The following is a 13639-nucleotide window of genomic DNA, read 5'->3' as shown; positions in this document are numbered from 1 at the left end:
TAATTTACTTATTTGGAGGCCTTTTTCGTCAACAATGTGGCCTCATTAACCTGGGCACAGTGGCCAGGTTAAACACCCTTCTTCCCCATTTCCTTTGCAGCTTCCCACAGATTTAGCTGCTTTTGAAGCGACAATAAGAGTGCCAAGCTGAGCAGCCCACGACAGCGGGTCGTTTGTTTGGGGGGGGTTGTATTTGATTAACGTTTATTGAAAAAGTATGGATTTCTGCTAACAAAGGCATTCACCACAGAGGACAAACATAGGTACAAGGTAAAGCATTTCATAATTAAACATTTTTTAAGTATTGAGCTTGGGCGAATTGATGTAGTGGGAGCTGAATTCCACAAAGCCTGGAATCTGCTCAACCCCATTGGTGGAGTTCATCAGTAACTTCCTTCAGCATGGAGTTGAGTTTAGTCAGCTAGGTCTGACATTCGTGACACAGCCGCGGAAGCGAACCCTGTTGCCGTTGCAGAACAATAACAGGTGACTTGTCTGCCTTTCCGCTCAGCAAGCCTGGCACACACCCTGCACCTGCTTGGGTGGTTCCTCATAAGCCAAGTAGTAGGCCTTTTGCTGTGGCCACATCTCATGAAGAGCCACTGCTGTTGAATTTCTCCAATTCCTGCATGTGAACACCTCGAGCTTGTCTGCTGCATCGGTCATTTTCTAGGATAAGTTATCAGGCTTTTAAATCATATCATTTAAAAAAAGGAAACTCTAAATCAGGCTAAAAATAATGGGCCTGAATTAGACAGGATGAACTGTGACGATTGGAGGCAGCAGTTGGCGCATCAGTAACGATGCGAAATGGCTGTATTTCAGAAAGGCGAGCTGTCTCATTCTAATTCTATGCCAACAATCATTTAATGTTCCCGCAAAACACTAGAGACTTGCAACAGGCAAAAATTATATTGATTCATGTATAGAGAAAATAAAATGCATTGACAAAAGATAATGAAAATGTACATTTTTTATCATTCATAAAAGCTGGAAAATCATTTGCGACAAGGTAACAAGACACAATAGAGTTGGTTTAGTACAACATATTTTCAACCTCAAGACAGAAATCAAGTCTCCTTATTTCCCCTATTCTATAAAACACACTTCCCACAGCTTCATTATTCAAAAAAACAAAACAAGAATATATTATGGGAAAAACGAAAGCCTTGCAGCTTCCCAAATAAAACAGTCACTTAGTAAATATGTTATTTGATGAATACAACTTCTTAAAAGTAATAGGAGAAAGAAAACATGGAAGTTGATGCATTACTGTTGACACAATTAGTGCAGATGGGTAAGGTAATGAAAAGGGCCAATATTTACCATGATTTATTTTGCAAACATTTTGAAATGAGCCAAAGATATGAAAATATCTGCAAACAACCTAATTGTCCAAATCCACAATAAATTGCTTGGTAGTCTTCTTTGTTATAAATTGTAATTTATAAAACAGGGGAAAGGGAAAACTCTTCATCACAAGGCGGTCCCATTGACAAAATTAAAAAGAGAGAAAAAGGTCTGGATTTCTTAACCATTACAAAGCAAAGAGTATCCATGAAGAATCCTCCATTATTAGAGTGGTGAAGTAGAGAATTAAATTTTCTGCTATTGTCAAACATCTCCATTCGTTATTGAAAGGGCTTGAAATGCTGGCACCTTCCAACTGGGCACCAGTATTGTATTGCAGCTTCCTACAAGAAGAGACAGAGGACATGTAACTCCACAGGTACTTTTTTTATTCCTTTTTTCAGTTTATTCTGACAGAAAACAAATATATCAATGCAAGTACATTAGCTGGTGCCATACTCATGGGACGATGATAACATTAGACACAGATTCCATATCACCCATTGGATCCCATCTTAGCCCACTCACTTGGCTCAGAGCTGCTGTAAGGGGGAGCTTCAGAGCAGTGTGCAATTTGACTTCTTTTCCTTCTTCCTTTCTATCGGTGTTTTCCTATTGATCTGTCTGACCAGGTCATAGAAAATCTAAAGCAGACCAAAGGAGCCAGTAGTTAGAGATACATCTGTTGTAAGCCCCAGATAATCACACTTGTTTACTTAATGAGATGTATATTCTTATTGCAATTCTCGTCAACTCCGAGACGTAACATACATTCATTCAGTTCAGGTGACTGGAAATGAAAGCGGTGGGGCTTACCTCATTAACGTTGATCTTTGATTTAGCTGAGGACTCTAGAAAGGCACAGTTGTTCCACTGTCTGGCCAAGTTCTGACCCTGCTCCTTGCCCACCACACGCTCATCCTCCAGGTCACACTTGTTGCCCACCAGGATCATGGGGACCTGATACAAAATAATGAGAAATAGATAGAAGACAATGAGAGACTATAGCTCTTTACCCTGTTGCTTTCCAAAGCAAAAATATAGGCCATATAAGTCTCCATAACGTGACAACAAATCAATACTGTACAAACTCTGCATGTGGCAGAAATTAGAGCTAAACTGAAACTGGCAAACATCTCTCATGACATTTCTACTTTGTTATTGCTATGCTCTTCCCGCACAGAGAATACCCTTTGAGAGAACCTATGGCTCTCAGAGCAGTAGGATTACAAGTTAAGAGCCAACACACTCTTTCATTTAAAACACCATTAAAATTGCATATAAATCATAAACGTATCATAGATTTCATAGCAGCTGTAATAAATGCATTGACAACGAGGCCCAAGTGTTGGAAGCACGTCAATGACAGTGACTGAGCCCTGATAAGCTACAATACTCACATCCTCAGTGTCCTTTACTCTCAGGATCTGTTCCCGAAGGTCCTGTAGATCATTAAATGTGGACTGCGCCGTGATGGAGTATACAAGAGCGAAGCCTTGACCGTTCTTCATGTACAAGTCCCTCATCGCTGTGAACTGCTCCTGTAGAACAGCAGAGGAAAGACTCCATGACATACTGGTCATATTTACTGTTAAAATCTGTCACCATGGCTAACATGGACACATTCTACCTACTGTTCCAGCTGTGTCAAGGATTTCAAGCATGCACTGCTGCCCATCCACTTCAACTTGCTGTGGGAGAGAGGGAGTAACGTTTAGTAGCATTTTGACATCAGTGGTGGCAATTGAAAAGTTGGTAACTATAGGGCAGCTTACCTTTCTGTAGGAGTCTTCTATTGTGGGGTCATATTTTTCCACAAAAATACCCTGTACAAATTGGACAGTCTGGAAGAGAAAAGGCAAGGGGAGGAGAACATGAATGTAGAGAGTGACTCGTACATTCTCCAAATCAAAACAGCCACTCAATCAGGGCTCTAAATGAAACACTTTCATTGGTAGCACAACATGTGCTTCAAAAATAAGTCATATTGGCCCAATAAAGGCTGTACCTAAATCGTATTTTCTGGAAAATAAGACACCAGAAAATAAGATTTTTTAAATTGATTTAGATACAGCGTTCATTGGGCCTATATGACTTGTCAATATTTTTGAAGCACATGTTGTGCCCAGGAAACTAATCTGTTTCCAGGGTACAACATCTGTTTATTATAAAAGTTAAAATGTGGATACAAATACCTGTCATTGAAATGACAAAGTAATTTGTGGAATATTAGGTTAGCTAACATTGTGAAAAAAAAACAGTTTCCTAATGAGCTGCATAATGCGGTAACATGACTGAACAAGTTGTTAACGGCCCACAACATGGTTTATGAATGGAAAATATGGCCCGCGACATGGTTTATGAATGGAAAATATGGCCCGCGACATGGTTTATGAATGGAAAATATGGCCCGCGACATGGTTTATGAATGGAAAATATGGCCCGCGACATGGTTTATGAATGGAAAATATGGCCCGCGACATGGTTTATGAATGGAAAATATGGCCCGCAACATGGTTTATGAATGGAAAATATGGCCCGCGACATGGTTTATGAATGGAAAATATGGCCCGCGACATGGTTTATGAATGGAAAATATGGCCCGCGACATGGTTTATGAATGGAAAATATGGCCCGCCAATGAAGATGCATCCAGCTGCAGCGCCAATGCGCAATAGAAGGGGGAAAAAAAACGTAGTGCCGGTAATATGGTCACAACTTTTCAACGGTTTGGGCTACAGACGAGCTGTTTTTTTTCTCTAGGGCAGCTTAATCATTACAACAATTATTATCTGGCTGATTTTTTGTTCTAGGTGCACACTGGTGCTCACAAATTGAAATTCCAAGTCACACAGCAAAATATTTAGGGGCATATGCGACCAAAATGGTCACACTTTAAAGCCCTGCACTCAATGCACCCAGAATGACTCAAAACAGAAACCTTTACTACTAACCAGTGCAGATTTGCCTACACCTCCTGAGCCTAAAACCACTAGCTTGTATTCACGCATGGTGGGGTTACTTCACTCGACGGCACAAAAGTCTGCAAGAGATGAGACAAGAGAGAGAACATTGGTTAGGCCTACTTATTTATATAATTTTACACATTGCAGGCCACACATGAGGAGAAGCCAATAATTCCCTTCGGTTTTCATCAGCTCTAGACGCCACATTGTGGGCGGTTCCCTTGGCTTGTCCATTATCTAACTACTTTAGTTATACATAGCCAAGCCTAAACATAACTGCTTTGTCGCGGTAATCCCCTTTGACAATACATATTCAGAAACTGAAACTCCCCTCTGCCAAAAGAAGGAGCTCTCTTTCTGACTCACTATCCAGGTACATCTGCCGGCATGACAAGGCCTTCTTTTCAAAAGAAGAAAACAAATAGAGCCAAGATGACCCAGAGATTTATTTCCCCATTATAAAATGACGCCCTATAACACTTGAGTGACAGTGAACTGATGCTAATTGTCAAAAAGCTCAGTCTCTATGGAGACGGTAGGCAATAGCCATAGTGCCACAAATAGCTTCATCTAATTAGCATGCATAGGAGAAGGCCATGTGGGGTGAGGCGTCACTGCCTCTATCAGCTTGGCAAGGTGAGAAGTAAGGCTTGTTAAAATAGCACAACATTATAAAAAAACTCATCAGTTTTTATGACTTGATATTACAAAGCTATCCCGTAATCGTTTCCTGTTCTGTCTTGGAGCAAGCCATGGAAACGTGAGGCACCTGCCAAGATAAACTTTTCTCTACAGAATATTATCCCCATGACACCTTTGTTATTGTTTTATTTTGTCTGTATTCCAACGGGACCACGTTGAAAATAAGTGGGATCGCTTCAACGTGTTGTCATTGATTTATTGGAGGAAAAGATTCAATGCCTCTTTATGTCCAATAGGAATTACTAACAGGCATAGGCAAAAACTCTTCCATGAGAAAATACATTTTATGTGCTGTGCAGAGAAATAATCCAAACCCACTATCATTATCTAGCTATGCAAACCTAACAAATTCCAAGCGGCAGCAGCATGAGAGTTGGGCGGTATGTTACAAAGGTCCATTCAATCCTCAGGCCATTGCGATACACCCCTTCCTCTGTGAAAATTATGTGCATATAGAAAAAACAGAACAGAGATCATAGTAAGAGAATGACAATTGCGCTTCTTAAATAGTGACCAGACCAAGAAAGGACACTTCTGTGTTTGTTTCTGATATTAGCCCATTTTTAGAAGCAGAAGTTAAACCTACAGCTGCAGTAAGAATACGAAACAAAGTATGTGTCACAAAGGTTTCAGAAAGACATTTCACTTTTATCTGATGGCCTTTAGTTGACTGATTACAGGTGAAACATCTGGAATAGCGCTTAAGCAAATACAGTGAGCTCCAAAAGTATTGGGACAGTCACACATTTGTTGATGTTTTGGCTCTGTACTCCAGCACTTTGGATTTGAAATGATACAATGGACAAGGAGGTTAAAGTGCAGACTGTCAGCTTTAATTTGAAGGTATTTTCATCCATATCAGGTGAACTGTTTAGAAATTGTACATAGTCCCCGCATTTTAGGGGACCAAAAGTGTTGGGATAAATTCACTTATACAGTGGGGAGAACAAGTATTTGATACACTGCTGATTTTGCAGGTTTTCCTACTTACAAAGCATGTAGAGGTCTGTAATTCTTATCATAGGTACACTTCAACTGTGATAGACGGAATCTAAAACAAAAATCCAGAAAATCACATTGTATGATTTTTAAGTAATTAATTTGCTTTTTATTGCATGATATAAGTATTTGATCACCTACCAACCAGTAAGAATTCCGGCTCTCACAGACCTGTTTGTTTTTCTTTAAGAAGCCTTCCTGTTCTCCACTCATTACCTTTATTAACTGCACCTGTTTGAACTCGTTACCTGTATAAGAGACACCTGTCCACACACTCAATCAGACTCCAACCTCTCCACAACGGCCAAGACCAGAGAGCTGTGTAAGGACATCAGGGCTAAAATTGTAGACCTGCACAAGGCTGGGATGGGCTACAGGACAATAGGCAAGCAGCTTGGTGAGAAGGCAACAACTGTTGGCGCAATTATTAGAAAATGGAAGAAGTTCAAGATGACGGTCAATCACCCTCGGTCTGCAAGCTCTCACCTCATGGGGCATCAATGCTCATGAGGAAGGTGAGGGATCAGCCTAGAACTACACGGCAGGACCTGGTCAATGACCTGAAGAGAGCTGGGACCACAGTCTCAAAGAAACCCATTAGTAACACGCTACGCCGTCATGGATCAAAATCCTGCAGCGCTCGCAAGGTCCCCCTGCTCAAGCCAGCGCATGTCCAGGCCCGTCTGAAGTTTTCCAATGACCATCTGGATGATCCAGAGGAGGAATGGGAGATGGTCATGTGGTCTGATGAGACAAAAATAGAGCTTTTTGGTCTGAACTCCACTCGCCATGTTTGGAGGAAGAAGGATGAGTACAACCCCAAGAACACCATTCCAACCGTGAAGCATGGAGGTGGAAACATTCTTTGGGGATGCTTTTCTGCAAAAGGGACAGGACGACTGCACCGTATTGAGGGGAGGATGGATGGGGCCATGTATCGTGAGATCTTGACCAACAACCTCCTTCCCTCAGTACAAGCATTGAAGATGGGTCGTGGCTGGGTCTTCCAGCATGACAACGACTCGAAACACACAGCCAGGGCAACTAAGGAGTGGCTTGGTAAGAAGCATCTCAAGGTCCTATAGAGGCCTAGCCAGTCTCCAGACCTAAACCCAATAGATAATCTTTGGAGGGAGCTGAAAGTCTGTATTGCCCAGCAACAGCCCCGAAACCTGAAGGATCTGGAGATGGTCTGTATGGAGGAGTGGGCCAAAATCCCTGCTGCAGTGTGTGCAAACCTGGTCAAGAACTACAGGAAACGTATAATCTCTGTAATTGCAAACAAAGGTTTCTGTACCAAATATTTAGTTCTGCTTTTCTGATATGTCATGCAATAAAATGCTAATTAATTACTTAAATCATACAATGTGATTTTCTGGATTTTTGTTTTAGATTCCGTCTCAGTTGAAGTGCACCTATGATAAAAATTACAGACCTCTACATGCTTTGTAAGTAGGAAAACCTGCAAAATCAGCAGTGTATCAAATACTTGTTCTCCCCACTGTATGTTTATTAGTAAGAAAGTAGTAAAGTAGTAAAAAGTTAAGTATTTGGCCCCATATTCATAGAACAGAATGACTACATCAAGCTTGACTCAATTTGTTGAATGCATTTTCTGTTTGTTTTGGTTGTGTTTCAGATTATTTTGTGCCCAATAGAAACGAATGATAAATAATGTAGTGTCATTTTGGAGTCACTTTTATTGTGACTAGAATAGGTTTCTAAACACATCTACCTTCATGTGGATGCTACCATTATTACAGATAATCCTGAATGAATCGTGAATAAGTATGAAAGTTTGGGAGAAAGTTAGACGCACAAATATCATACATGTCATCACAAAAAATGTGTCTGGACCCTTCTACTGTATAACATTCCATTTACACCAAAAATAGAAGTTTGGTTGTATATTTGTCTGCAATTTAACCTCAGTCATTGTACCATTTCAAATCTAAAGCGCTGAAGAACAAGAGCCCAAATAACAACAAAGTTTCCCTGTCCCCAATACTTTAGTAGATCACTGCAAATGCCTGTAGAACTTCACATGGTCAATTCCAATGTCAGTATTCCTGCAAAACACAGCTGATATGGTGAGTGTCTCCATGTTGACAAGAATTTGGCAAATCCACCATGCCCACTGCACAGCATCTTGAAATGTTATAAGTCAGTGAGGGTTCAGAACCAGTATTCTCTTAACATAAGCCTGTGAGTGGTGCGTTCCCAGTCAGCATAGAATAGCCTAGTTTCTGCACTGAAACTCATTTTATAGCAAAAACACCCACTCTAAGGACATAACCTACTGTGCTCAAGGCTGGAAAGGACAACTCCCCACTACATCTAGTGAGGGAAGGCTAGCAGTTCCCAGGACACACTGACATCTGTGGGCAGGTGTGGATGCTGTGTTGGGAGCCAAAGGAGCTAGGCTACTCCAAAGAATCCCCACAAAACTAGGAAAAAGACAGAAGAAATATATAAATTGCATTTAACTTTTTGTGAATAATCTTAGGCCTGCACTTTGACAGAGTTGGGAGTGGGACACACATTGCCAAACAGTAGGTGTACATTAGCCTGAATCATCTACTCATCAGTGAGTATGTTTACATGCACACCGCATGTAAACAATATTAAACTGATTATGACAGAATGCCGAGTATGGCGTCAGTCACGTAAACACCTTACTCTGCTTATCTAAATTGGCGTAATGTCATAATCGAGGTAATCATACGCCGATTAAAACACCTGGTTTTCTGAGCAATCTTTCAAATGATTAGGACATGGTAACAGCTTAATCATCGCTCCAGCTGGATATTTGATTTGCGCATTTGCCAGTGTGTGGTAGCGCAAGCATCCCTCTTATGTGCGAGTGAAGTGAGTTCTGAAAAACTGAACGTATGCATCATCTTGTAAATATTTTTCACATACAAACTTTTCGTCAGAACTCAGAAATCAAAAAGTCTTCTCAAAAATAAGTCAGTGGTAGACTGTTTATTTTGATTGGGTATTTCCTACATTGATCAAAAGTCCCATCAGTAGCCTGATTTCATGTGTCTGTCATGTAAACGGGACTATTACATTAACCTGACTATCCACAATAATCACATTATTGTGTGCATGCTACCGTGCTGTGTTGGGGAAGCTTCAGATTGGAAGAAGTTACACTAGACTAAAGCTACTCTTAAGAAAACTATAGTTTACCTAACAAAAGTTACTTTGATGAGGTAGTTCATCCAAACTACGTTGTGAAAATGTGTCATCAGTAAATCTGTATTGTCAGACTACAAATTGCAAGAACAAATCACTTTGGGGTCATATGTTAACAGAATGTGTAACGGATTAATGGAATTTAGCCTATTAATTAAACCCCAAAACAGCTTCAAGTGAGAATTAGGCAAGTCCGATAACGAAAAAGTACATTTTAAAAAGTTGTGTAGTTCCAGTAGTTAGCCTAGCTACACGGCATAAAAGTAATTAACTACTGAAAACTGTACCTAGATTTTTATTTAGTTCAACTACCACCAAGCTACTGGAAAATGTAATGAACTAGCTAGTTGAACTACTGTACGTGTACACTGAATGTACAAAATATTACGAACTCCTGCTCTTTCCATGACAGACTGACCAGGTGAATGCTATGATCCCTTATTGATGTCACTTGTTAAATTCACTTCAATTAGTGTAGAAGAAGGGGAGGAGACAGGTTAAAGAAGGATTTTTAAGCCTTGAGATGGATTGTGTATGTGTGCCATTCAGAGGGTGAATGGGCAAGGCAAAATATGTATGTACTAGAGGTCGACCGATTAATCGGAATGGATGATTAATTAGGGCCGATTTCAAGTTTTCATAACAATCGGAAATTTGTATTTTTGGACACCGATTTGGCAGTTTTTTTTTTTTACACCTTTATTTATCCTTTATTTAACTAGGCAAGTCAGTTAAGAACACATTCTTATTTTCAATGACAGCCTACGAACGGTGGGTTAACTGCTTTGTCCAGGGGCAGAATGACAGATTTTTACCTTGTCAGCTCGGGGATTCAATCTTGCAACCTTACAGTTAACTAGTCCAACGCTTTAACCACCTGATTACATTGCACTCCACGAGGAGACTGCCTGTTACGCGAATGCAGTAAGAAGCCAAGGTAAGTTGCTAGCTAGCATTAAACTAGCAGAAAACAATCAATCAATCACTAGTTAACTACACATGGTTGATGATATTACTAGTTTATCTAGCGTGTCCTGCGTTGCATATAATCGATGCGGTGCGTATTCACAAAAAAGGACTGTCTTGCTCCAATGTGTACCTAACCATAAACATCAATGCCTTTCTTAAAATCAATACACAAGTATATATTTTTAAACCTGCATATTTAGTTAATATTGCCTGCTAACCTGGCTTGTTGCGAACTCTGAAGACTATTTATTCCGTACAAAGACAGCGAACTTCGCCAAACGGGGGATGATTTAACAAAAGCGCCTAACCATAATCATCAATGCCTTTCTTAAAATCAATACACAGAAGTAAATATTTTTAAACCTGCATATTTTGCTAAAATAAATCCAGGTTAGCAGGCAATATTAGCCAGGTGAAATTGTGTCACTTCTCTTGCGTTCATTGCACGCAGAGTCAGTGTATATGCAACAGTTTGGGCCGCCTAATTTGTCAGAATTTTACGTAATTATGACATAACATTGAAGGTTGTGCAATGTAACAGCAATATTTAGACTTATGGATGCCACCCGTTAGATAAAATACGGAACGGTTCCGTATTTCACTGAAAGATCAAATGTCTTGTTTTCGAGATGATAGTTTTTGGATTCGACCATATTAATGACCTAAGGCTCGTATTTCTGTGTGTTATTATGTTATAATTAAGTCTATGATTTGATATTTGATAGAGCAGTCTGACTGAGCGATGGTAAGCACCAGCAGGCTTGTAAGCATTCATTCAAACAGCAATTTCGTGCATTTTGCCAGCAGCTCGTCGCTGTGCTTCAAGCATTGAGCTGTTTATGACTTCAAGCCTATCAACTCCCGAGATTAGGCTGGTGTAACCGATGTGAAATGGCTAGCTAGTTAGCGCGCTAGTAGCGTTTCAAACGTCACTCGCTCTGAGACTTGGAGTGGTTGTTCCCCTTGCTCTGCAAGGGACGCGGCTTTTGTGGAGTGATGGGTAACGCTGCATTGATGTCGGTGTATATATATATATATATATATATATATATATACATACATACATATACATACATACATATATACATATATATATATATATACATACATATATATATATATATATATTTTTTTTTTTAAATTTAATTTACTTTTTATTATTTATTTTTTTTTAAATCGGCCGATTAATCGGTATTGGCTTTTTTTCCCCCTCCAATAATCTGTATCGGCGTTGAAAAATCATAATCGGTCGACCTCTAGTATGTACTGTCTGTATAAATTGTCAAACGACCTAAAAAGAGTGACAAAAATATGAGCATACTTTACATTTCAAAGTCATCGAATTTTGAGTGTTCGTTTAATGTTCAAAGCATTCTGAATTCATCTAACGTGGTCATAGGCCTAAGCCATGTCAAAATACATAGAATTAGCTTTAAAACAGCACAAGTACCTTCCCCAGACGCCCATCTAGGTCAAATCACCTTTGCGTAACAGAAGGGGGCCACTAGAAGTTTGATCCAACCGTAATGAAGCCGGTAAAACAGTGTACAGTAAGTGTGTATTTTGCATTTGAGAATCGATTCACGTTTAGATGGAGTAATTTGGCAATGAAAATAACATGCAAGGACCTTAGTTGGACCTAAAGGAGCAACGGTACAGTTTTGTTCCTTTAAGAGGACATATTGGGCTACACTCTTAAACTTGACAGATATGGTCTAAAAATCCTGACTTGAATGCATACAAAAGGAACACCTGATGGGATATTGCTTTTATTGCACATGGGTGTGCTCCTGAATGTCAAATCACGTGTCAAATCTTACAATCTTACATTCTCAAAAGACAACACCAGCCACCCTTATTTACATAAATAAAGGTTGCATTTAGCAACTAGTTAACTAGGCAAGTCAGTTAAGAACAAATTCGTATTTACAATGACGGCCTAGGAAAAGTGTTAACAGCTCTGGGATTTATCCAGCAACCTTTCAGTAACTGGGCCAACGCTCTAACCACTAGGCTACCTGCCGCCCCTCAATCTATCCATCTAGATCAGCTGGGGAAACAACTCTGAGGTCCTCGGGATCCCACGTTTAGATTTTTGCCCCAACACTACAATGCGGATTCAAATGATCAAAACGTGATGATTCGTTGATTATTTGAATCAGCTGTGTAACGTTTCTACTGTACTTAGGTCAAAAACCAGAACGTGCACTGAGTTTGGGAAACCCCGACTAGTTGGCTAACAAGCTAAATAATAGGAAACATAACTTGCAGTGTCTGAAATCACTTCGACAAAAGAACGTTTCAGTGTAACGTTAAAACTCAGAGGAAGGGATCAGCTGTACCTAGCCAGTCAAGTTAGATGGCGAAGTTTGCTAGCTAAGCTAACGTCCCCCCGGTCCGATTCAAAGTTATAGTTAACAACTAATGTAGCTAGGCGAGCCAACCGGGTAGTGCCTGGCTAAATTCTTAATAGTTAGTCAATTAATGTTCAACTAGTCAACACGGCTAGCTAACTAAGGCGTGTGAACCACTGGTGTGAACTAGCTACAGACAACTCCCTTCGGCTTGTTGTGTTAGCTAGCTGCTTCGCTAACGTTAGCCTCCCTTAGACGTTCTATCCGGCCTGAACGTTAGCTGTCCTACTTGGCCATCCGACACGTTTCTAACATTTTCACGACCTATATACATGTTCGAGTATTGATTATCCCCAAACTGTTGCTATGACCAGAGATAATCGTTACTCACCGTGTTTTGTCTCCCCGCCACCTCACTAGATAGCTGACTTCAATGAACCTCCGGAAACGTCAATCCCTAGCTAGCTAACCTCTCCCACCATAAATGGCAACGGACGGTGCACACTAGCTACTGTAGTTTCAAGGGAGCCTGACGATTCACAATGTTGTAGTCCATAAAACCATAATGGCTCATCTGAGTATCATGGCAACCATGCACTCACTGAAAGTGCAAATGTTATTAAATAAGATATTACAATTTTATTTCCATAGTCTTCGCGTTATAAACTTGAGGACTGACAAAAACTATAAAGTAGGCCTACTGCCATACAAAATTTGTTTGGATAATGTGGGCATGCAGAATACTGTAGTCGTGTATGCAATTAGAAAGCATACTTTCCACTTGAAGTCCCAGAAATAAGCCATCTCAAACAGATGCAAGGAAAAAGCAAGGGTCTTCAACTTCAAGCCAAACACACACACACACACACACACACACACACACACACACATATATATATATATATATATATATATATATATATATATATACACACACTACTCAAAAAAATAAAGGGAGCACTAAAATAACACATCCTAGATCTGAATGAAATATTCTTATTAAATACTTTTTTCTTTACATAGTTGAATGTGCTGACAACAAAATCACACAAATATTATCAATGGAAATCAAATTTATCAACCCATGGAGGTCTGGAT

General features: G+C 39.9%; 1 protein-coding gene across 3 annotated transcripts; it reads right to left on the bottom strand.

Annotated features, from left to right (window-relative positions):
• Window positions 1-955: 955 nt before the first annotated feature.
• Window positions 956-13277, bottom strand: LOC110492737 (ras-related protein Rap-1b). 3 transcript variants are annotated; one of them, XM_036945811.1, is made up of 9 exons: window positions 12933-13087; window positions 8318-8464; window positions 4305-4393; window positions 3126-3194; window positions 2985-3041; window positions 2751-2891; window positions 2167-2310; window positions 1879-1994; window positions 956-1694 (listed from the first exon to the last, which is right to left on the bottom strand). In XM_036945811.1, exons 3-8 carry the CDS (start codon window positions 4359-4361, stop codon window positions 1908-1910), a joined length of 555 nt encoding a protein of 184 aa, XP_036801706.1. In that variant the 5' UTR covers window positions 4362-4393; window positions 8318-8464; window positions 12933-13087; the 3' UTR covers window positions 956-1694; window positions 1879-1907. The 3 variants fall into 3 exon arrangements, with proteins under 3 accessions (XP_036801706.1, XP_036801707.1, XP_021422871.1); XM_036945812.1 differs by lacking the exon at window positions 8318-8464 and having other exon boundaries at window positions 12933-13277; XM_021567196.2 differs by lacking the exons at window positions 4305-4393; window positions 8318-8464 and having other exon boundaries at window positions 12933-13021.
• Window positions 13278-13639: the final 362 nt, after the last annotated feature.

This window comes from Oncorhynchus mykiss, chromosome 16 (assembly GCF_013265735.2).
Source record: "Oncorhynchus mykiss isolate Arlee chromosome 16, USDA_OmykA_1.1, whole genome shotgun sequence".
NCBI lineage: Eukaryota > Metazoa > Chordata > Actinopteri > Salmoniformes > Salmonidae > Oncorhynchus > Oncorhynchus mykiss.
Note: the sequence above shows the minus strand (reverse complement) of the source record. Positions and strands in the feature narration are given on the sequence as shown.